Source organism: Danio aesculapii, chromosome 8, assembly GCF_903798145.1.
Source record: "Danio aesculapii chromosome 8, fDanAes4.1, whole genome shotgun sequence".
Taxonomy (NCBI): Eukaryota; Metazoa; Chordata; class Actinopteri; order Cypriniformes; family Danionidae; genus Danio; species Danio aesculapii.
In genome coordinates, this window is record NC_079442.1 from 49002208 (window position 1) to 49028270 (window position 26063).

The window sequence follows — 26063 nt, forward strand, 5'->3', positions numbered from 1 at the left end:
ACTTGCCAGGCGCTCAGCTCAGTGATGCAACAAAACAATAAACCGTGAGACCAAACATTATCTAATCACGTATCTTTTTCAAGCTGAGGCCTTTTCACGTCTTTTACATCTATATTGTTATACTTTTAAAATATATTATATTATATTATATTATATTATATTATATTATATTATATTATATTATATTATATTATATTATATTATATTATATTATATTATATTATATTATATTAAAACTTTTATTATGTTACAACTTTCCAAGCGCTCAGCTATGTATCTGATTGGACAGAAGATTCCCAGACGTCACACACCATTGGCTGATATGACCACCTGTCACTCCAAGTCGCCATTCTATTGGTTATTTCTGCAAAGGCTGTGCTAAGTGTACAACAAGAAGATTTGGCGCCAGAGACGAAACACGGAAACCCCGAGTTCAAAACAACAAGGACGGTGTTTTAAAACGCGAACATACGCAGAAGTGATAGTTTATATATTTAAACTCGATAAGCTTACAATTAAACATGTTTGTGACCGATATTCGAAAGGAGTTTTATGATGTTGTCGTTAATCAGGTACGTGATAACAGTGTTTGCGTGAGTTCGGTTAACGTAATTCGTAACGTAAGTCACTGGAATGGTTTTTAAACTATTATATGTTAATTGTTTAATGTTGTCTTGAATATGTTCTTTATTTGGGTTATATTATATATTACTCATGTATTTTAGGTGTCTAGTGCAAGTCACTGTATAATTGGTGACGTTTATAATAAACACTCGCAGTTGAATACATAACGTCAGTCATAATCATTGGGGTAACGTTAAAGTTGGTTTAATATTCACACATTCGGACTTTCTCCTTAGTATTTTATTTTCAGAAAAGTATTCTAAATAGTTTAATCATATTAGCAGTCAATGACTATCAAAGTATTTTGTTCACAGTCAGTTAAATAGTGCTAATGCTGTTTTGAAGTCATACTTTTTTTTTTTTTTTTTTTTTTTTTTTGGATGTTACACAGCTGTTTTATCATGATGTTTCACAATCATTAATTAAAACTTCTGAAATTGAAATGTACAGTCATTACAAACATTATTACGTTTTCTTTACAAGAGAACTATAAAGTAACTAAAAAAAAAAAAGAAATACATTTGACGTTGCCATTGTGGACCCAAATCATGAGTTGGTGGTTTGAACTCAAGCAAATAACACACTGAACCACATTCACTTCTTCCCAGATTTCTTGATTCCACCTCCAGTTAAAGGTCCTTTCCCTGCAGCCTTGGCTTTCAATTGTTCCATTGCTTTCTGGTCCTCTTTTTGTTTCTGTTTGTAAGCCATATCCTCATCGTCAATCTCCTTCGACTGCTTCCTGGGAGCCTTGAGGGGCTTCTTTTTACCTCCTTCTCTTCCAGACATGCTGCTCGGATTATTTAGCTAACGCTTTTTTTTAAAGTCTACTAGTATGCTATTTCTGACCGATATTCAAAGTAGATTGGTAAACAATATAGGCACTGTCACGTGTCTCAAGAACAGTGCTTTGTACATTATTTAAAATTCCAAAGGATGACCAGAAATAATCATCTACCATCTGACAAAAGACAGCTAAAATTGTATCCATAAAGACCAGATTAATATAAAATGTTTAGAATGTAATATAAGTAGTTTTATGTTACATTATTGCATTTTTCATGCACACTATCCATTTGTTAAGTCATGACTAGGGCCAGACAGAATCTGTGTACATTTTTAGCTATTTCTGCGGAGAATTTTGGTAAAAATCTGTGGATTTCTGGGGAATTATTTTGGGAGTATCATAATTAAAACCTTAATATGTGAAATAAAAAATATTATCTTTTTAACTTTTATTTAATGTTTAAAATGCAAATCAAACAAAGCAAGTCTCTCGTATAATATATCTACTAAAAGACAGAAAATATTACTGTACATACTGCATTGTACATAAATCAGATGAACATTTTCACATTAGTCAATAATATTACTGTAATTAAATTAAAAACTGAATAAATAGAGATTTACACACATTTACTCAAGTAAAGTCTGTGTGGGCATATAGTCATGACTAGGGCCAGCCAGAATCTGTGGACATTTTTTGCTATTTCTGCAAAGAATTTTGTAAAAAGTCTGCGGATTTAAGCAGAATTCTTTTGGGAGTATCGTAACTAAAAACTTAATATGTAAAATAATACCTTTTTATTCATTCATCATTATTAATCTCGGGTCGCCACAGCGGAATGAACCGCCAACTTATCCAGCATACACTACAGACAATTTAGTTTGCCCAATTCACCTGTACCACATGTCTTTGGACTTGTGGTGGAAACCAGAGCACCCGGAGAAAACTCACACAAACACAGGGAGAACATGCAAACTCCACACAGAAACGCCGCTGCGCCACCATGCAACCCTAATAATATATTTTTAACTTTTATTTAATGTTTTCAATGCAAATCCATCTAGATCCACTTATTTGGTAAACAAAGCAAGTCTCTCATATAATATATCTACTAAAAGACAGAAAATATTACTGTACAAAACTGTATTATAAATCAATCATATATACATTTTCATATTAGCCAATAATATTACTGAAATTAATTAAAAAACTGAATAAATATAAATTTACACAAGTTAATAAATAGCATCAATGATGAGCTAAAATGTGCGGATTTCTGCGCTCGCAGATTCCGTGTGGGCTTAGAAAATATTCGTTTATGACCCCTTTTTAGTCTGATCACACATTGAAGGGAATTTTATATGAAATCACGATGTACATGACAGTTTCTGGACTTGCTGCATCACAGACACTGTTTTAACAATTTAGTCACAAGTTGTCACTGAACGAATGTGTTTGTATAAAACCAACTTTACTTCATTTTCATAATCTACTTTGTCTCAAACTTGTGTATTTTCTGTGTTTCTTTTATATTTTTAGAGAGTGGCTCTGCTCGTGTCTTCTGATATTGATGCCTTGTGTGCCTGTAAAGTCCTGCAGGTCAGTCATTTCATAAATGCATAGGTTACAAAAACAAATCTCTTTTTTTCCAACGCTGGTTTAAAGCAAATTCTGCTTGTGAGTTAGTCATTTAATGCAAATGGCCATTTATTAAATTATAAAGAATTTCTAATTCTATTCAATATTCCCATCCCCCCTAAATAATTTGCTTTTGTATTTGATGCCATACTATCTGGGGTTATTAGGGTTTTCTAAGACATCATCTATCCCGTTTTTCCTTCTTTAGACCCTTCAACTACAATGATAGGAAAATGTTGTTTCTCGCCAACCTCTCGCCAACAAATCAATACGATTTATTTCTTAATGGAACTGTATCAGTTCCAAATGATACTTTTATCAGAACTCTTTTGTTCATGATATGGCATGTTTGACATGTTTGGGAAAAAATCTGGCTCACCCCAAATGACAACTTTATTATAAATAAGATAAAAGAAGTTTCATTTAGAATTATCCATCGTACATATCCAGTTGGCATGGGCCGGTATAAGATTCAGAAAGAGCTTTAAAAAGAGCTTTATTGCCAGGTAAATAGTCTAGGTAGGTATTCTGACAGTATGATAACCTTGGATGTAAATATCACGGTTTCACAGTATCACGGTATTGTGATTACTGCTCTAAAATATATTCTTTTTAAATCTCTGGGTAAAAAAATTTAACTCTTTTCACCTTTGTACACAATACATTTCAATTTGGGAAGCATTTAAAATATTTTGGAACGGTAAACATGTCAGGCTAAATAATTCAAATGAATTATTGACTTCTGCTGTCTTCATTTGCTTTAAAAACGCTGATTTCATTAAAACTTAAAACTGCATCTTTGGATATATTTTCTGCTGGAGATACTGTTTAAGAAATTCTTACTCATACCTTAGGAATAGTATAGCAAAAAATGTTGACCGTTTTAAAACCTTGACTTTTCCAAACCGCGGTATACCTTGAAAACGGTTATCGACCCATGCCTAATATCCAGTCAATACTCTCTTAGTAAAATAAGAAAAAAGATATTGATATGAATTGTTCCTTTTGTAAATAACATTGAGAGTCCCTAGTTCACTTACTTTGGCAATACAATTATTCAAACAATATATTGTTTTTCTTTTTTTTTCATTTTCTTAATGTACTGTGATTGTATATGATCACTTTTCTCATAATAAAAAAATGCCAATGTTGCAATAAGGGCTGCACAATATATCGTTTAAGCATCGATATCGCAATGTCTCAATCTGTAATAGTCAAATCGCAGGATATGCAATGTCAAGTTGGGATTATAGTTGATCAGCATCACAGTTCAGAACATGTCATTTGTAGAGTCTTCACAAAGCTTACCCGTAAAATAGAGTGAAAAGTTTTCATTTGATGTGGGAAGACCTGTGTACAATTTAAGCAAACTTAAGCCAAAAGGTTGTAAAGGTACATAAATCAAAAATAATTGTTTAATTATTTATATTATTTTAATTATTATAAAACAAAAACTCTACACTATACAGTGTTACTTTATCTATGTAAAATGTAATGTAAAAATATGGATTCATTCCAAATAGTTATATGATATCTTGTGAAATTATATTTATTTCGCATTATATATCGCAGACAAACTAAATATTGCAATATTAATATTTGTCCAATGTTGTGCAGCCCTAGTTACAATTACATTGATGATGAATGCTACAGCATAAGATAATATATACAAAACTCCACCGACAATCTTCGTTTTTAAGAAAAAGGTAATATTTGGGGTAGATATTTGTTTATATGGTAGAGATTTTATGTTCTTCAGACTTCAAATGTTGTGTTAGTGTATTAATTCATGGGAGAAAACCGCATCATATGTATGTTTATGGTAGTGAAAGCTGAGGAATCTCAATAAAAGTTATTGTAGATTATTTCAAATGACAAAGGATGATATGAAATGATGATCTACAATTTAAAAGACGGCTAGAAATTATGATTCATAAAGACTTGATTATATAAAATGCACAAAATAAATGTTTTGAATATATTTATAATGTAAAGCAAGTAGTTTTTGCTACTTATTATAGTGCTGTTCTGCTAATTAATTCTTTAAAATATTAAATAAAATAAAACTTTTTAATTTAAACAATCCCACTGTAAATGTTTAGATGAAAATTGACTCAGTTTTGTCCTAAATGTAAATTTTTACACAGCGTTTCTTTAAAAAATTTCCAGACTAAAGTGTGCAGTAAATTGAATTTAAATACAAGCAAACGTTTCCAAAAGTTAAGTATATATTTTAATGAACTATTCCCTTTAATATTCTAATTTTTTTTTTTGTCCATTTGTTTGTCCGTTTTAATTCCTTCCAGGCTTTATTTCACTGTGATCACGTCCAGTATACACTGGTTCCTGTGACGGGGTGGCAGGATTTGGGAACCGCCTTTATAGAGCATAAAGAACAGGTACCAGTTTCATAAAATGAAAATTCTGTCATCATTTACTGTTTCAAACCTGTTTGGATTTCTTTCTTCTGTTGAACACAAATTAAGATATACTGAAGAATGCTGGGGAAAAAAACAGCCATTGACTTCCATAGTATTTCTTTATTTTTTTTGTTCCTACCATGGAAGTCAGTGGCTGTTTTTTTCCACCAGTCTTCAATATATCTTATGAGAAAGAAATTCATTAAAGTTTAGAACCACTTGAGTGTGGATAAGTTATTTGTTTTTTGGTTTATCAAATATATAAGCTCATATTTGTTAAATATTCCTTTTTGACTAATCTAGAAGCAAATATTGTTTCCTTTTAGTACCAGTATTTTGTCTTGATAAACTGCGGAGCAAATGTGGATCTGCTGGAGACCCTTCAGCCTGAGGAAGACTCTGTTTTCTTCATCTGTGATACCCACAGACCTGTTGATGTGGTCAACGTCTACAATGACAGTCAGGTACAAATGTTTTAATAACTTTAAATGCCTGTTCCCACTAGGCACAATAAATTAAAAATAATGACAAAAATATAGTTCTAAAAATTGTTCACAGTGTTAAAGAACAGCATAGTTCACACCAGATACAGACACAGAGGAAAAATTTCATCCACTTTGGGGTGATTTTGAGTATTAATTTGGCCAATACCTTTTTTTTTGTTTGTTTCAGCTAGCAGTATGATTTTTGGTGACAAATCTTATTTTAACACTTATTTTGGGAAAATGCTTTAAAAATGTAAAAAAAAAAAACTGCAATAATACACTCTAGGCTTTAATTAACATAAATAATGTCACTGATTTGGTGAAAAAACACACATTATTACGTGTTTTTTTTTCTTTTCTTGTATCAATACCCTGTAAAAGATTAGTAACAACATTGCTTTCATCGTTAGCGTTTGTGCAGCATAAGATTTATTTATTTTTCTGTCTAATTTACTGTTTGTTGCTATTTTTGCCCCGTTGACTTCTATTATAACCACTTTTTTTATTTCAGAGCTTTGACACAATATAATCATGCATTCTGGATTGTGGTTTTCCCTGTTGGGAAGAGGACGCGTTTGTCAATTTAACTGTTGATCATCAGTTGGCACTATTAACCCTTTAGATAGGCCTGTTTGAAAGCTTAGTTTATGGATTTTAAATGGAGTATAACAGCATGTTAAGTGTATGTGTGAGAGCAACCTTTGTGCACTTACTTTAATAAGTCTGAGAATATCTAAATATGTACCTCAGCTCTCAGAACTACCTGTACTTAACAAAGACTGTGGCTGTATCCGTCTGTGCACAGGGGTTAAAGCTAATGAGCTTGTGTGAGCACAAATTGGTTATACCGTGGGAAATAATGATTAAAAAATACACAGATGTCATGCTGGCAAATTAACGTGTAAAAATAAGAATTCAAGTGCTTGTTTTAGTGCTGGGGAACTGACTATGATTGCTAAACTGGTTGTTTGATAAGATCGGTTAAACGCCATTTTTTTTCCCCTTGATCTGCAATAGATTAAACTCCTGATCAAACAAGATGATGATCTTGGCGTTCCGTCCTATGATGACATCTTTCGTGATGATGAGGAGGACGAAGAAGCAGATGGTGATGACTCTGGAAATGAAAGCGATGGAAGTGCAGAGCCATCTGGCAAACGGAGGCGCTTCGATGAGGTACATTTTTATAACGCCTTTTCATAGCACAAGTAGCTAAATTCTTTCCATTGATATTTTTTAATGCATGCATTTACTTTTCAGGATGCGTTAGAGAGAAGAATAGAACGACAGCGGGCCAGGCGGGAATGGGAAGCTCGAAGGTCATTGGTTATATACGTAACGATCAGTACAATTTACAATGACTTGTGATGACATACAGATGAAGTCAGAATTATTAGCCCCCCAGTTTATTTTTTTTCTCCCAATTTCTGTTTAGCAGAGAGATGATTTTTCAACACATTTCTAAACATAATAGTTTTAATAACTCATTTCTAATAACTGATTTATTTTATCTTTGCCATGATGACAGTAAATAATATTTGACTAGATATTTTTCAAGACACTTCTATACAGCTTAAAGTGACATTTAAAGGCTTAACTAGGTTAACTAGGAAAAATATATAGCTTTAAGGGAGCTAATAATTTTGACCTTAACATGTTTTTAAAAAAAATTAAAACTGCTTTTATTCTACCCAAAATAAAACAAACAAGACTTTTTCCAGAAGAAAAAATATTATCAGACATACTGTGAAAATTTCCTTGCTCTGTTAAACATCATTTGGTAAATATTTAAAAAGGAAAAAAAAATTCAAAGGATGCTAATAATTCTAACTTCAACTGTATTTTTGTTTATACTGAAGTGTATGTTTTTTACATTTACAGGAGAGAGATTCTCTTTGACTATGAGCAGTACGAGTTTCATGGAACATCAGTGAGTAATAAATATTTCTGATCTCATGCAGAACATGAGTTTCTGAATTTGGCACAATCTCTTTATTATTTGTCAAATTCAGAAACCCATGTATTTTGGAACCTGGTATGCAGTTACTTATGGCCCATGGTCTCATTTGTGTCTAAATAACATACAATAGACTGAACGAGATTAGGTAACACGATGTACACAAATATGAATATATGCAAATTATTCCGTTCTTTGATTAGAAGTAAAAATACATTAGAAATAATTTTGCAGTGATATGATGATACTTAACAAACTAATGTAAGTTCATTAAATTTATTTAAAGATGTTTTGAGTGATATAGCAATAAAATTACCAGTATATCAGTGTTTATTTGGTCTTTTACGATCAAATTGATTCAAATTTCTGTGCTTATGTTTTGTGCTGAAATATTGTCCTCAGGTTAATTTGATCTAATTTGAGGTAAACGCTTAACAAAAGGTGTTTTTAAAATAATAGTCTGTCATTTTAGAGATTTAAAATTTGAGTTTGGGAAGACAAATCACATTTTGGCTTAAAGTAAACATATAAGAGATGGTTCACCCATAAATATTAATCACCTTTTGCACTCAATCCACATAGCTCAAACCTTTCATTAATTCATTTTCTACCGCTTTTCCGGGGACGGATCGCGGGGGCAGCAGTCTTAGGAGAGAACCTCAGACTTCACTCTCCCCAGACACTTCCTCCAGGGGGATCCCGAGGCGTTCCCAGGCCAGTCGAGAGACATTGTCCCTCCAGCATGTCCTGGGTCCTCCCCGAGGTCTCCTCCCGGTGGGACATGCCTGGAACACCTCCCTAGGTAGGCGTCATCCAAAACAGACGCCCGAGCCACCTCAGCTGACTTCTCTCAATGTGGAGGAGCAGAGGCTCTACTCCGAGCTCCTCCCGGGTGTCAGAGCTCCTCACCCTATCTATAAGGGTGCGCCCTGCCACCCTGTGAAGGAAACTCATTTTGGCCGCTTGTGTCCGATATCTTGTCCTTTCAGTCATGACCATAGGCGAGAGTAGGAACGTAGATTGATCGGTAAATCAAAAGCTTTGCCTTTCGGTTCAGCTTCTTTACCACAACGGACCGATACATCGACTACATTACTGCTGTCGCTGCACCAATCCGCCTGTCAATCTCACGTTCCATCCTTCCCTCACTCGTGAACAAAACCCAGAGATACTTGAACTCCTCCACCTGGGGTAAGGACTTTCCTCCAACCTGGAGATGGCAAACCACCTTTTTCTGGTGGAGCACCATGGCCTCGGGCTAGAGTGGAACGGTACCGACTAGATACCGTCTAAATACTGTCAATACTAAAGTCAGTGGCTACAGATCTTCCACATTCTTCAAAATATTTAACAGACGAAACCCAAACAGGTTTGGACTAGGTGAAGGGTTTGTAAAAAGTGAGTAAATTTTCATTTTTTTTTAGGTGTACTATGGTTTTAATGGGTTTAAAATGGCCTGACTTGAAAAAAAATAAATAAATAAAAGTATGGTTTAAGGTTTTAGAGCAGTTGCAATCAATGAATTCTGCACATTTATGGCAAGCAATTATACATAATGTAGCGTTGATGAATTATAAATATCACTGTCTTTACTTAAAGGGCACCTATGGTAAAAAATCTACTGTTCAAGCTGTTTGGACAGACATATGTGCATGTATGGTGTATAGACTGTCAAATTGGGGTGATATAAGCACACCCAGTGCTTTTTTTTTCAATTTAACAACATAAAAACGGTGGACCAATTGGAGCGGTTTTCAAACCGACCGCAACTTTACGTAGGAGAGCGGTCCCCCCGCCCACCAATATTGATTGACAGGCACGTCATCATATCCTCAGTTTGTTGATTCACGTCCGCCATTTTCAGCGTGAGTCGAAGCGATATCACTAATAGAACACCCTTGCTCTATTTTTAGATGCAAGGCTCATTGGGCTCAAATTGGAATTATTGGTTGTATCTTTAGGTAGGTTTGCAAACATGTGTACTTCTCATTGAGTCTACCTTATACTTCAGCCGTTTGCATTTCTCGCGACCCAGAAGCTCCCTGTGATCTTAACTAGTATGCGTTTTAGAATTCTAAACATAGGTTTCTATCAGGGTACACTCAAGTCGACGGCTGGGCGCCGCGGACTGCTGTAGAAACCTATGTTTAGAATTCAAAAATGCGTGGCACGACGATTCTGGACACTTCATGTTTCTGCCGCGCCACAGAGAGTGTCTGGTGTGCCGTGTCGTGGCTTCGAGCGGCACATCCGGTGCCTCAGTCAAAGTTAATTTAGTGTGCGTGGTTATTAGTTTCTGTGTACAAGCTCGGCACTTGAAACTAGCACACAGTTGGCTGTAAAACTGTAGAAAGACACAAATGATTTTGTACTCTCTGCTTGGTCTGTGTCCGAGTCGTACATGTACGACTGAATGGTGATCCTCTCACTCCAGCTTTTTCTCTGTCTGCCTGTCAGACTCTGTTGCAAACGCAGAGCGGTGAGCTCATGGCCCCGCCCCCTTGTTACGTTGATGGTAAGCCGAAACTAATTTTCATGTGAAGCAACACACCCATAAATCAGCGAACTGTGGACACGCCCCCAACATGACACTTTTTAACACATTATAATAAAAAAATCTGAATTGTGTTTTAAACTGAACCTAAACTGGCACACTCAGAAGAACCATAATATTAATATTAAATCATAAAAAAGAGGTAAACTATGGGCCCTTTAATGCTCCTTTACTTCGAATTATGTTAAGAGCAGTAAAATATAATCATTCACACTTGCAGAATACCCTTGTTTGCAGTCTGTTCCAGTAAAATAATTTGATTTGCCAGCATGATTTATTTTAGATTGCAGAAGTATGTTTTTGAGGAACCTAAACCGTGAAAGTGTCCAATTTTAACAATTATACTTATACCCTGGACACACTAATCTAATATATGTAAATATTGAGTTAATTTAATCTGTACATTTATTTAATGTCATAAAAAGAAATAGTTAATCACTCAGCAGAATCAGCACTACTGCTTTGTGTAGTAGCAGGACTTTTCTCAGTGTCTGCTGCGTGTAATCTGTGATCCTGTTTATTCTGTCGTCTACAGGCAGCGTTGGTGATGTTTGAACTGGCCTGGGTCATGTCTAAAGACACCAAAGACATGCTGTGGTGAGCTGATTATTTTACATTACCTTTATCAAGTTGCTGTAATGGGTGGCACAGTGGGTGCGATGTCGCCTCACAGCAAGAAGGTTGATGGTTCGAGCCTCGGCTGGGTCAGTTGACATGTCTGTGTGGAGTTTGCATGTTCTCCCCATGTTCGCGTGGGTTTCCCTCATAAGTCCAAAGACATGTGGTACAGGTGAATTGGGTAAGCTAAAATTGTCCGTAGTGTATGTGTGTGTGGATGTTTCCCAGTGATGGGTTGCAGCTGGAAGGGTATCCGCTGTGTAAAACATATGCTGGATAAGTTGACGGTTCATTCTATAATGAATGAATGAATGAAGTTACTGTAATGGGCTGGCACGGTCGCTCAGTGGTTAGCACTCACAGCAAGAAGGTCGCTGGTTCAAGTCCCAGCAGGGCCAGTTGGCATTTCTGTGTGGAGTTTGCATGGTCTCCCAGTGTTGCCGTGGGTTTCTTCCAGGTGCTCCTGTTTCCCCCACAGTCCAAACATGTGCTATAGGTGAATTGGATAAACAAAATTGGCCATAGTGTACAAGTGTTTGTGTGTGAATATGGGTGTTTCCCAGTACTGGGTTGTGGCTAGAAGGCCATCTGCTGTGTAAAACACATGCTGGAATAGTTGGCGGTTCATTCCACTGTGATTACCCCTGATAAATAAGGGACTAAGCCGACGGAAAATTTGCTGTAATGCCTTATATAGATGTGTTTTCTAAACTGAAATCTGATGTTTGGCAGGTGGAGTATCATTGGACTGACAGATCAATGGGTTCATGATAAAATCCCACAGTAAGAATCTCACTCTCCAACATCGACCTCTTCAGAAAGTTTTTTTTAATGACTTCTGTAGCAGTATGTTTTAAAGGAACGTGTTTTTCTTATACAGCATGAAATATGTGACAGACATTGCGACCCTACAGCGCCACGTGTCCCGACACAACCATAAAAATGAAGATGAAGAGAACTCGCTGTCCATCGACTGCATGAGGATCAATTTCGAATACGAGTATCCTACCCTGCATGAAGTTTAAATTGAGTTTGTGTTGTATATTGATGTTTAAAGTAGAGCTGTGGTGAAAATCGATCGTGCATTAATTCAGAGATTCCTCAAAATGCATTGCCATGGTTTCCACTACATTCATTCTTCCATGGCGGGGCGCCATGCCAAAATTTATCCCGCCACGGCTACATTACAGCTTCTCATTCAAAACATTTTATTTTTTAATAGCGGGTGAAAATCACACCAAAACGTATTAAAGGGTAAGTGAATTATAACCGCACGAACTTTTCTGTAACCGTAGTAGTGCTGTGCGTCATTTGTTTAACCCTTTAAGGTGACGTGCTGACTAACTGACTGACAGGTGCGTGATGCGTGAGACCCAGCAAACACGACGTATAGCCGTTTCACTTTACTTCAGGACGCATTAATACCGCTCTGTAGGTCTATTGGAGACATTCATAAATATTCAACTCTAATAAATGCTGGAGACAAACTCGTTACATAATCGCACTTCAGCAGCGTTTATTTGTTACAAGAAGATCTGCGCGCTCTTGAAGCGGCTTATATTTGAGGGGGCGTGCAAGACGTTTTGTGCACAAGCAGAGGAAATCGGCGCACAAGCAAAGAGATTCGCATGCTGTAGGCTATTACGTGATTGCAATGTCGACTTCTAATACTGTGCTCACGACATTTGTCATTGAAATAACGCCACAGGTAGTTAGTAGATCTGTGTAAAAAAAAAAAAGGCCTGCCGCCACAGCTGGAAAAATCCTAGAGGAAACACTACATTGCTATTTTCTCTTGAATCAATTCAGAGTACATAATAGCAGATGATGCTCTTGGCTAGTTTTTAATTATAAACTCAAATGTTCAAAAATGAATTCTTCAACCTGTGGGAACAGATTGTTTTTACCTGCTGTAAAATATGTCACTCCAGGATGACACAAGTTTTAAAGACTTGAGCCACTATGGAAGATCCAACCACATGAAGGCACTTTAACTGTCAAGCTTGTTCAGTTAGATTGTGTTGGCTTTAATTATGTGAGGAATTTATTTTATTCAGTTCATGCTCCAGTCTTACACGCTTCACACTGGGTACCTGTTCATTTTAGAGTTGTTTAAAATGTAACGTTTTGTTTTTAACTCTCTAAACCAGGGGTCACCAATCTCGGTCCTGGAGGGCCGGTGTCCCTGCAGGATTTGGCTCCAACTTGCCTCAAGACACCTGTCTGGGTGTTTCAAGTATACTTAGTAAGACCTTGATTAGCTTGTTCAGGTGTGTTTGATTAGGGCTGGAGCTAAAATCTGCAGGACACCGGCCCTCCAGGAACAAGTTTGGTGACCACTGCTCTAAACGGTACGACTTGTGTCTACCTCTGTGAGCTACTGACTTTGTACCAGCCTACCAGATCCCTTTGGAATGCCTTGCCATCATCAATACACAAGCACCTTACATTATCATTATTAAGTCTAGACTAAAAACTTAGAGAACAAAGGCATTTTGCTGTTATGATGTGTGAGTGTTGTTTTTAACAAATTCTGTTTATTGGTCAACGAAGTTTATAAAACTTGTGCTATATAAATAAAATTGTCATTGTCAATTTTGAACAGATTTTTAACACTGTTAATCCAAATACAGCGTTTTAGCTAAAATGAATTGTAAACCCTTATAATACAATCTATATCTGGTGTATACTTTGTCTCGGCATGAAAATAACCATAGAAAGTGACATGACGTTAAACTCAAACAAGAAATTAACGATTATTATAGGTTCAAGTGGTATTTGTACAGAATTAGGTGCAAGCAGAGTATGCCTGTTTGTAAAGCATACAGCACATTTTGAAAAGCGCAGGATTGATTTCTCAATTTGTCACTACAGCTCTAGTTAAAAGTAGGCTTACTGTACTCTAATAACTTCATAGCTTTTTTTTTTTTTTTTTTTTAAAGCTGTCTTTTTACACAATGAGATTCATTCATGAACGTTTGCAAATCAAGCATTCACTATCATGCGTCTCTGAAACTGTCATTGCATTAGAAGTATATTCTATATAAGGAGTCTCATGCAATAATATGCACAGATTGTACATAGTTGTACTGCATGCTGCTGTCAGATATCATGATATCAGATAAGTGGCATGTCATTCTGAACATAGATATATGCGTGTTTAACCCTTGACTCTGGTTGTCAGTTTGAGGTTGGTGTTGTATCAGCACTGGTCTCTGTACGAGAGCATCTGTAACTCCTGCTACACCTCCTGTAGCTTTAAACTCTGGTCCATCAATGGACAGAAGAAACTTCAAGAATTCCTGGCAGACATGGGGTGAGTGGACCAATCTTAGACCCTCTACATGTCAGGTATTTAAATGTGTCTTTTGTGATCGCTTGTGTTAGGATTTCATTGAGATCCTCCCCTACTACTTTGAATGAAATGTGCATGTCAACTGCGACGTTACTTCCCATAATGATCATCAATTTCTTCAATGGGTGTTTTATTTCAATGTATTTTTAAATTGTTGTTCAGATGGGTTTGAACGTGAGCATTTACACCAAGAAAATAATTGATTAGGGGAGAGCGGGTACCAAAGTGTCTTTCAAAAATCGTTTTTTATGAGTAATGGTAATTAGACAGAAATATATTCTGCTGTGGTTACTAACTCACAAGTGTGGTCTATCAATATCGGGTGGTATTTTGAACAAATGTTGAACAACTTCAAAATAATTTCACCTTAAACATAAATTGCACATTATTACTGTTGACCCCGTCAGCAGGGACGAAAGTAACACACGAGTGGGTCAAAAGAGCAATATTTGCTAGATTTACTGGCCTAATCTTGATTATTTTACATTTAATTTAAATGTATCTGACTATGACCTTGTTAATGTTCACTGCAAACATATTTTGTCCTTTATTTTTGCAAAAAATTTTGAACTGCATTTTCATTTTAAATTTCAGCTCCGTCAAATGTTTCTAAAGCAGTTCAACTATGCAAAATGTTGCTTTTTACTATAAAATTTTTAAAAAATTATTATTATTATTGGCAAAATGTGTTAATTTCATAAAACATCTGAATCAAAACACTGAAAACTCTAATGTGGAAGCGAAAAATAATGTTTGTCTATTAGCAGAGGGACATAAATTGCAGTGTTACTTTCGTCCCCGCAGGAATTTAAAACATTTAAACCTGATTTACTTGTAAACTGACAAACTTAAGGATGTGTTATTGCACTAAATAACCTGTAGATTAATCAATATTGTGATGCATGAAAAGACAACTTGAAATAAAGGGAAAAAGAACCGCTACAATAATTTACTTTCTGCACTCAACTGAAATTCGGAGCTAACTGCGGGACGCGGTCCCAAAATCAGCTAATATTTGTCAGCTCCATCAAGGGTTGCATGCTGAATGTGCTGTTGTAGCCTGGAAAGAAAATATTGTTAGGGCTTCTAGAAGTTTGCTTTTTTACTTTCGTCCCATGTTACTTTCATTTACCATTTCTGATCATATTGACAAACTCACTCAAGGAGATATTCAGCAAAGAATTCCAGGTATTATTAAAATAATTTTAGCATATATTAATTAAAATTAATTAATTAAAAGATTAAAATCTAATGTATGTATTAATTTGTTTGTTGTTTTTAAGTGTATATTTAATAATGTCATGTTTTGCCACTAATAAGCCATTGTTCCTGACATGGCAATTAATAAAAATATGATGTGGTATTAATCATATTGTTTTCTAACTTTTTCATTTAAATTAAATTATTTTTTTATTGTGGCTCTATTCTTTTCCTAATGTGTTAAGAATGAAAACTATTAAACCTCTTGTTTCATGTGTCAAATGTGTACGCAACCTTTGGTGTGTAATTTTGTATTTGTTTAATACTAATATTTTGTTTAAGGCATGCACTGTGATTTATCAAATGCAATTATGTCCTTTGGCAGCTTTTTGGCAGGATTCAATTCAATTCACCTTTATTTGTATAGCGCTTTTACAATGTAAATTGTGTCAAAGCAGCTTCACCTAAGAGGTCATAGTAAATTAGAACAGTGTAGTTCAGTTTTCAGTGTTAAGAATATTATAAGGATTAAGAATATTATAAAGATGTTTAATATCAAGAAATGATTAATAATATTTAAACTGGTACAGCGCTTCACATTAGTTAATTTGGTTCATGAAATGAGATTTTAGACTTATAAACAATCATTTTAATGATCTTTATTGTTCTTCCCATCAGTCTTCCACTAAAGCAGGTGCGGCAGAAGTTTAACTCGATGGATATGACGATTAAAGAGAACCTGCGAGAAGTGATTGAGGAATCGGCCACTAAATTTGGGTGAGAAAGAATCAAATGGAAGATTGCACTTTCAGTTATCACGTAGTAACTATCATGTGTTTATTTGATTTTTATTGTATTTTTTTCCATTTTTTTTGTTTCCTCTTTTTCTCACTTTAGTATGACAGACATCCGTGTTCAGACGTTCGGTGTGCACTTTGGCTTTAAGAACCGTTTCCTGGCCAGTGATGTAGTTCATGCTGCTGCCGCCCTGTTGGAGAATGTGGAGAAAGATGAAACGCCAACAGACAACTTCATCAAAGCTCTGGACTGTCTGTCTAGGTATGAAGATTTAAAGGGGTCCAATTATGCTTGTAAAAAAAAAAATCAATGGGAATCCAATTAAATTTATCTTTATTTCAGGAACACTTTAGTATAATGGTACATTAGTTAATGTATCTACTAATATTAAGTATGAATAATCTTGTAAAGCATTTATTAATCATAGTTCGATATTTACTAATGCATTATTAAAATCCAAAGTTGTGCTTGTCAACATTTAATGTACTGTGTTAACTTGAACCATTGTAGGGTAGCATTAACAAAAATAAAAAATACAGTAATAAATGTATTACTAATTGTTTGTTCATGTCAGTAAATTCATTGACTAATGAACCGTTATTATAAAATGTTACCTTTATATTGTGCTTTTTACAATGTAGATTGTGTCTAAAGCAGCTTAACTTGTAAGAAAAATAGAGAATAAAAAGCCATAGTTTTTCAGGTTATTCACCGCCAAATCAGGCCAGTAGGAGAGTAGTGGTGCAATGCTGGTGTAGTTCTGGTTTCTGTCAGGTTTTCTCCATAACTTCTCTTATTTTGTGTTGTGTGTCTGCAGGAGTAATCTGGAGCGTCTGCATTTAGGCATTGATCTGGCCAAGAAGAAGCTGAAGGCCATTCAGCAGACGGTGGCAAGCTGTATCTGCACAAACCTCATACTGTCACAGGGGCCTTTCCTCTACTGCCATTTACTGGAGGTATCATCACTTCTAATATCTTCAGTGTTTGTTTATGAAATGCAGCACAATTTCTCAGTGAAATTCATTGTCCGAAATGACTTCGAAAAGCCCATCATTTTAATCCACAGTCAGTGCTTGTTTGACTCTGTTGTAGGTTTGCTTTTTGTATTATTATTATTATTATTATCATTTATTATTATTATTATTATTATTATTTATTTATTTATTTATTTATTTTTGCAAGTTTGCAATTGTGGGTCAGATGAGTTTGTAAAATGAAAATAAAAAATGTACAAATTTGTAATTTAAATGTAGATATTCAATATTAAATCGAATATGTTCTTCAAACATTTGTAATCAAAGAAATAAAGATGGTTGTAAATATTGGCCCGTTTCCACTGGCTGGTACAGTACAGTATGGCTCGGTACAGGTCACCTTTTATAAGGCTTTTTCCAGGGTACCAATGGTACTGGTGGGCGTGGTGTATGACAAAGTTTCAGTAGACGTCATTCTCGCTCGAGGAAGTCTTGCTCAAAGTAAAACTGTACGGGTCGTTTACATATCATATGAGAAGCACTTCTCACAAAACTGGTGCTTCATACACATAAATACTTGTGTATAAATGTTCATTACTAACTGCAGATCAACGACAGTGCAAAATAGCCTACTGTATGTCTGCGATTTATATAAAATAAATAAATGCAACATATATTAACTTTTACAGTCTCTGTTACCAATTACAGGAAAAACTGCACACTGCATACATTTAGCCCTTATTTATGTTCAAAAACAACACGAAATATAGCCCAGTCAGTGCAAACCTCTCATCTGTATGTTTGATCTTCACCGTCACATGTAACCTCTGTTAGAGAGTAATTCTGTCATTCTGAATTCATAATAGTCCATAAGGTGACGATAATAGTTAAACATGGCAGCTTGTTCGTGTTTTAGGTTGGTGAAAGAATCATTCGCTCCTTTGTTTTTTCCAGCTTCTCCTTTGTTTTTTGGCGCTTCACTTTCACGTTTATCTTTCTGATTAGATCGGATGTCAGAAGCACTTCAATAATCACGCGCACGTTATCATCAGCTCAAGAAGTTCGTTATTATAAATATAGATGCGCGGTGAGCTCTCTGGAGAAGAGACGGGCTCGTAAAACAACAACAACAACAACAGGGCACAGCAGATTTTGTTGTTCTTGGCTTTGTGGCCGTTCATCAAGATGAAGACCAGGTTTGTTTGAGCTCGGGTCGACCATAGCTTGTTATTATATGAATATATTATTACGGTGTAATGTCTCAGCTGTGTTTTAAAAAAGGCGGTTCCTTTGTTTTCATTCTCCTGCTTCTATGAGTGACGGATCTCTGTAAACCAATAGCGCTCGGCTGTGTGTCTAGCTCCGCCGTTTGGTACACTCGAAAAGTGCTATGGTACGGTTCGCTTTTAGGGGCCCTTTGACAGTGGAATTGGCCATAAAAGCGTACTGAACTGTACCATACCACTCAGAGGAAACGGGCCATATGTGTACTACTGTCCTTTTTTTTTTTTTTTTTTTTTTTTTTTTTTTTTTTTTTTTTTTTTTAGAACAAAAAAATTACGGTGTACTGTATTTTATTTACTTTGAGTTCAAATTAAAGATTAAAATGTTGATGTTATTAATACTATTGTTGTTATAATTAAACACTCATCATCACTCAGATATTACTATAATATTCATTCAATCATTCATTTTCCATCGGCTTAGTCCCTTTATTCATCAGGGGTCGCCACAGCAGAATGAACTGCCAACTTATTCAGTATTTGTTTTACGCAGCGGATGCCCTTCCAGCTGCAACCCAGTATTGAGAAACACCCATACACACTCACATTCTCACACACACACAGTACGGCCAATTCAGTTTATTCGATTCACCTATAGTGCATGTGTTTGGACTGTGGGGGAAACTGGAGCACCTGGAGGAATCCCACGCCATTATAGTCCTGTTTGTAATTATATGGTCTGTTTTGTATGTATTTTACATAATATTTGCTGTTGTTATTTAAAGATGGCATAATATGAGGGTAAAAGATTTCACTTTCAGTAATTTTCAGGTGTTTGTGTGTTTATAGGGAACACCGGATGTGAAGCTGTTTTCTAAACCTCTGGCTCTGACTCTGCTCTCCAAATACTTGCTCAAAGCCTTCGTCTGCTCTGTGAGTACCTAAATGGGCAAAAAATACTGGACAAGTGATCACACAAATATATTTTATTTTTATATATTTTGAGCAGGAAGTTCACAGGCGTGAGCCCAATTGTTTTTAAACCTGTCATATCACTGTCTTTGAATAAAAGCTATCAATTTATAAAACTACAAGTACAAAATTAACAAAAAGATCATTTTAAATTTAGTACTCCCTATTAATTTCCTATCAGACAAATTATAGAGTTGGATTTAAAGATGACTTAACTTTGTTGAATAACAGTACAGGGTCTTCGCTGTCACATTTTACGCTTAATAATGCACTACGCATTCTCTATTAGAGATAGGTTGGGACTGCAGGCAGGCCAGTCAATTACCTGTATCCTCTTTCTCTGCAGCCAGTACTTTGTAACGTGTGCAGAATGTGGTTTTGCATTGTCTTGTTGCAGGGTTTCCGCGGGGTCTTAAAAAGTATAACATTTAAAAATCTAAATTTTAGGCCTTAAAAGTCTTAAATTCGCTGTTCTAGGTCTTAAATATTTTTGCACAGGTCTTATTTTTCTGGTGTCCATGTAATGCTACATTATTGCTCATTTAAATCCTTTTTTGTTGTTGTTGCCTGGTTTTTGTGGTGTTGTATTAATTTATTTCACTAGTCCAATTGTAATTTGCGGCATTACAACTACAAATGAGACCAACATGCAATAGCCAATCAGCTTTCTGTTAGTGAACTCAGTGCGCACGTCAAATGTTACGTCATCGCTGTGTTTGCGGAGGTTCACTTTGGGTGCGCGCGACATGATTTCAGCTGGTGAAGCTCACAAATTTTTTTGGAGCTCTTGAACAGTTGGCGTGGAACCACGTTTGATTTGAGTTAAATATGAAGAGATTTTGCTGAAAAAGGCATGACTACGTTTATGTTAAAGTTTTTGGCAAAAGTGGAGACCCAGGTGGATTTAATATTACAGAATATGTTTTTCCACCATTCATCGGTTTTACACTGATGTATATATTACAAATTTAAAACAATTTAAGAGTTTAAACTATAACAAATTATGTCTTTGATAACTGGAAAGGAATATATGAACCTATCAGTTTACAATATACTGATGCCCTAGGCTCTAGGCTTTATTGGTGATAATGGTCAGGAATGTGGGACCATTACTGCCTTTTTAGCTTATAAGTAGAGGAGCTCAACAAAAGAAAGCAATTATTTTTACAGACTCTAAATCATGCCTCCAAGTGATGGAATCTACAAAAAATGATCATCCTTTAATTGATAACATTTTAAACAAAGTTCACCATCTACAAAATCAGTTTTATCACATTGGTTTTTGCTGGATTCCAGGACATGTCAGGCTTTCAGGAAATGAGCGAGCTGATGCAGCTGCTAAAGATGCTTTGAAGCAAGTTGCGAACAAATGCCAAATTCCTCCATCCGAGATGAGACCTTTTATTAATGTCTACATTTTAAACAAGAGGCAAGAGGAGTGGGATGCATTGGAAAATAATAAATTACATGAAATCCAACCTGAAATCTAAGACATTTTAAGGCTAGATTTGATCAAGTTATTTTTACCAGATGTCGTATTGGACATACAAGATTAACCCATGTTTTTTTTGCTCAAAGGTGAAGACCCCACTCAATGTTTGTGCTGCAAAACTCACCTTACTGTAAAACACATTTTACTGGACTGTTCTGCTTTTAATGATTCTAGAAGACTTTTTTTATGAAATGAACTCTCTTAAGGACATTTTTAGCAAAGTGACACCAGAAAAGATTTTAGAATTCTTATCATATATTAACACTAAACATCTTATTTAACTTGTGTATTCATTTGTTTGTTGTTCTTAAATTGTTTATGTAATATTGAAATGTTCTTGCCATGAAAATAGCCTTTGTTGCTGACATATAAATAAAAAATACATTACTTTATAAGCAGAGCACAGAAACTAGCCAGAAAGTAATGTGTGAATTATTGAGTGGGCAAAATAAAATAAAAAGTCAGTATTTTTAGCAAGTTTTTTTTTTTTTTTTTGCGTTTATTCTTGCCATAATAAAAAATATAGTTGCAGAGCAACACATGTTCTGTTGCCATTTAGTATTTAACTTTAATAGGTAGAACTATCCGAGATATGAACAAAAGCGAGTGATGCATCAAAGTGATTTAAAAAATCTTGAATGGTTATATAAAACTTTATAATCATTATAATAAATTATAAAAATAATAAACAATTAGTTAAAAAATCTTCAATGATGTTAAAGATCTGACATAGTTCCGGAAACTTTCTACTTCTCTGTATATCCGTCTGATTTTACTGGCAGTTTCTATTGAGCATGTTTTGTAGGGTCAGACCTTCATTTAGGTATAGTTTTAGATTTATTGAACAAATAAAACAATTAATTTGAATATTTCCTATGGATGGCCATTTTTCAAAATTAAGTTTGTGTTGTTTTTTCAATGATTAATATTGTTGAATTGAGTCCTTTGTCTGTGTGTTTACTTTGAAAAAGGAGCCAAGTCTTGAACTGCTCTGATTAAGGGAACCATTTTAAAAACTTCTAAATTAAATTACTTTACCCAAAAAAAGGGTCTTTTACGGTTGAGGTTAATAAGCACGTGTTAATGTTTTTCTCAGACGAGGAACAAGCGTTGTAAGATACTGCCACTGATAATGGCTGCTCCTCTGGATGTTGAGAAGGGGACTGTCATCGTTATGGGAATTCCCCCAGAATCTGAGACGTCTGACAAGAAAAAGTGAGTTGTTTTGTGTCTTATGCAGATATATATTTTTTCTTTATCTGCCCTTATTCTGCATCGGCACTTATGAATACACAAATTTTAATAATCTGTCTTATTGTTCCAGTTTCTTTGGTCGTGCTTTTGAGAAGGCAGCTGAGAGCACCAGCTCCAGAACCCTGCATGATCATTTCGACACTTCAGGTCAGTCACCACACAGCATCATGGGATTTCACACAACATATTATCAACACTAGATGGCAGAGCTATACTGTGTCGGACCACTGATGTGTGTTGGATATGATTATTTACAGTGAGTTAAGGAGGATTCAGTAATATGTTTATGAAAAAGAGTAGAAAAATGAACATTGTGTTAATGTCGAATCAGCATTATTTATATAATAAATATATATATATATATACATAATGTGTTATATGTTATAGTTTTTTGCTTTTACACAAGTAATTTTTTTAATGTCTGCATGGTATTTATATATATATTTATTTACACCTTATGCTAAACTAAAGTTAGCTTTTTTAAATGCGTTTAAGTTAACTTTGCTGTGTGTTTATGTACTGTATAATAATATAAATGCTTCAAATGCAGGATTTAGCACCTGTGAGTTTAATTAAATGAAGTTAATATTGTTATTAAACACTCAATTAATATCACTGCTATAGTAATATTTTTTATATAGTTTAATAAACAAAAAATACAATTAAATACTCAGTTTTATTATACAATAGCATGTTATATAGTCATGTTTATTTCATATAATCTTTATATTTTTAATGAATATATTTATTATTCTATCATTTTATTATATAGTGGCATTAATTTCATTATTTTGAAGCTCAGTAGGAATATTTAAATTAATATTAAAATAGTTAGATTTAAAACTTGATATAAAAAATTATTCATTATTCATACAAATATATTTTTTATTCATTCATTCATTTTCTTTTCGGCTTAGTCCCTTTATTAATCTGGGGTTGCCACAGCGGAATGAATCACCAACTCATCCAGCATTTGTTTTGTGCAGCGGATGCCCTTCCAGCTGCAACCCATCACTGGGAAACACATACACACACTCAATCATTCACACACACATTTGCTACGGACAATTTAGCTTACCCAATTAACTATTAATTACCCAATTAATTACCACATGTCTTTGGACTGTGGGGGAAACCGGAGCACCCGGAGGAAACCCACGCGAACTCAGGGAGAACATGCAAACTCCACAGAGAAACGTCAACTGACCCAGCCGAGGCTCGAACCAGCGACCTTCTTGCTGCGAGGGGACAGCACTACCTTTTGCGCCACTGCGTTGCCTATATTTTTTTTATCATTATTATTATTATTTTTTTTTTTACATTAAGTTTACTGATCATTTATAGCAGGGGTGTCCAAACTCGGTCCTGGAGGGTCGGTGTCCTGCAGATTTTAGCTTCAACCCCAATCAGACACACCTGGGCTAGCTAATCAAGCTCTTACTAGGCTTTCTACAAATATCCTTGCAGGTGTGTTGAGGCAAGTTGGAGCTAAAATTTGCAGGACACCGGCCCTCCAGGACTGAGTTTGGACACCCCTGATTTATACGTTTGATTAATAACATTACAGTTCTTGTACAATTGTGCATGCAATTGTAATGTATTAAAATTGCATACTAAATTTATAAATGAATATGGCTGCATTTTACATAGAGTACATCACGTCCCACTTCACCAGTTTCATTGAAGCACAGGTTGTGGTAATCTTAAGACTGGAATGCTTAGCGATGCAGTGTTATATTGTATAATATATTGTAAAATTGTACAGCACTTTGGCCAATGCTGTTTTAGTGCTAAATTTTTCTAATTAAACGTATAATGCACTTTTTATTTTTGATATGTGTTCTATCATATGAAAAATGAAATGTATAATGCACAATATTAGCACTATTTTTGAAATAGCAGGTATAATGCACCTCTATATCCATTATATGGAATATACACACTGACTGGCCACTTTATTATGTTCACCTTACAAGTACCGGGTTGGACCCACTTTTACCTTCAGAACTCCCTTAATCCTTCGTGGCCGAGACTCAACAAGCTACTGGAAATATTCCTCGAGATTTTTCTCCATTTTGACATGAAAGCATCACACAGTTGCTGCAGATTTGTCGGCTGCACATCCATGATGCGAATCTCCCATTCCACCACATCCCAAAGGTGCTCTATTGGATTGAGATCTGGTGACTGTGGAGGCCATTTGAGTACAGTAAACTCATTGTCATGTTCAAGAAACCAGTCTGAGATGATTCGTGCTTTATGACTTGGTGTATTATCCTGCTGGAAGTAGCCATCAGTAGATGTGTACACTGTGGTCATAAAGGGATGGACATGGTCAGCAACAATACTCAGGTAGGCTGTGGCTTTGACATGATGCTCAATTGGTACTAATGGGCCCAAAGATTGCCAAGAAAATAACCCCCACACTATTACACCACCACCACCAGCCTGAACCGTTGATACAAGGCAGGATGGATCCTGAATTCTGACTCTACCATCCGAATGTGACAGCAGAAATCGAGACTCATCAGACCAGGCAATGTTTCTCCAATCTTCTATTGTCTAATTTTGGTGAGCCTGTGTGAATTTCAGCCTTAGTTTCCTGTTCTAAGCTGACAGGAATGGCACCCGGTGTGGTCTTCTGCTGCTGTAGCCCATCTGCCTCAAGGTTGGATGTGTTGTGTGTTCAGAGATGCTCTTCTGCAGACCTCGGTTGTAACGAGTGGTTATTTGAGTTACTGTTGCCTTTCTATCAGCTGAAACCAGTCTGGCCATTCTTCTCTGACCTCTGGCATTAACAAGGCATTTGCACCCACAGAACCGCCGCTCACTGGATATTTTCTCATTTTCACACCATTCTCTGTAAACCCTAGAGATGGTTGTGCGTGAAAATCCCAGTAGATCAGCAGTTTCTGAAATACTCAGCCCGTCTGGCATCAACAACCCTGCCACGTTCAAAGTCAGTTGAATCCCCTTTCTTCCCCATTCTGATGCTCTGTTTGAACTGCAGCAGATCGTCCTGACCATGTGATTGGCTGTTTAGAAATTTGCGTTAATGAGCAGTTAGCCAGATGTATCTAACAAAGTGAGTGTATAATGCACAATATTAGATTTAACATGAATAGCAGCTACAACACACTTCTATTCATTATATCCACGTGCAGTTTTCCCATCGTTTCTGTCACACCAGTGTTAAATATCTTCAGCTCTGCCAGACCCAAAAATACACACATGCACATGCACACACATTTATCAACACGCCACAACAGGCAATGTGAAGACCCCTTCTCTCTCTCTCTGCAGTTATTGAGCTAAAGATGGAGGACAGAGGGAAGTTTCTGGATGCCCTCATCACCCTGTTGTCATAATCTACACCCGCTGCGTGCTGAAAATGATCGTCAAACCCTGGACAGACATATGCATGCGTGTGTATGTGTAAAGAGACTCGTCCACACTCAAGTGGAATTTCACAGGCCTCGAGTAAACGTGAGGTTTACCATGTTTTCAGTCAGTTTGGTGCCAAATACCTTCACATTTTCACGCTTCGGACCGTTTGAAGACTCCGAGATCAGCTGATGTTTTGGTCATGAGCTGCCCAGACCTTCCGTTTGACTCAACAGGCCTGATTTTAAGTGTGTTTGGTTTTGTGTTGTCCTTTTAGTTTGTGTTTGTGCATGTTATATATGAATTTATTAAATGATTTTTTTATAAA

At 35.7% G+C, this 26063-nt stretch overlaps 2 protein-coding genes across 2 annotated transcripts; one reads left to right on the forward strand and one right to left on the reverse strand.

The window, feature by feature from the left end:
- The first annotated feature begins 404 nt into the window (after positions 1-404).
- cdc45 (CDC45 cell division cycle 45 homolog (S. cerevisiae)) lies at positions 405-26063 on the forward strand. The gene is made up of 18 exons (XM_056464120.1): positions 405-572; positions 2951-3010; positions 5356-5448; positions 5796-5933; positions 6972-7130; positions 7215-7273; positions 7836-7884; positions 11001-11062; positions 11816-11866; positions 11964-12083; positions 14268-14399; positions 16317-16415; positions 16536-16697; positions 17254-17392; positions 19483-19566; positions 22194-22312; positions 22422-22498; positions 25655-26063. Exons 1-18 carry the CDS (start codon positions 522-524, stop codon positions 25717-25719), a joined length of 1719 nt encoding a protein of 572 aa, XP_056320095.1. The 5' UTR covers positions 405-521; the 3' UTR covers positions 25720-26063.
- Positions 1123-1440, reverse strand: tma7 (translation machinery associated 7 homolog). Its single transcript, XM_056464121.1, has one exon. The coding sequence runs from the start codon at positions 1411-1413 to the stop codon at positions 1219-1221; it is 195 nt and encodes a 64-aa protein (XP_056320096.1). The 5' UTR covers positions 1414-1440; the 3' UTR covers positions 1123-1218.

Bases quoted from the DNA above. Each gene is read 5' to 3' on its own strand.
- cdc45 (XM_056464120.1), top strand. From the start codon at position 522: ATGTTTGTGACCGATATTCGAAAGGAGTTTTATGATGTTGTCGTTAAT. The intron at 573-2,950 runs GTACGTGATAAC...TTATATTTTTAG, and splicing joins ATGATGTTGTCGTTAATCAG to AGAGTGGCTCTGCTCGTGTC. The intron at 22,313-22,421 runs GTGAGTTGTTTT...TTATTGTTCCAG, and splicing joins GAGACGTCTGACAAGAAAAA to TTTCTTTGGTCGTGCTTTTG.
- tma7 (XM_056464121.1), bottom strand. From the start codon at position 1,413: ATGTCTGGAAGAGAAGGAGGTAAAAAGAAGCCCCTCAAGGCTCCCAGG.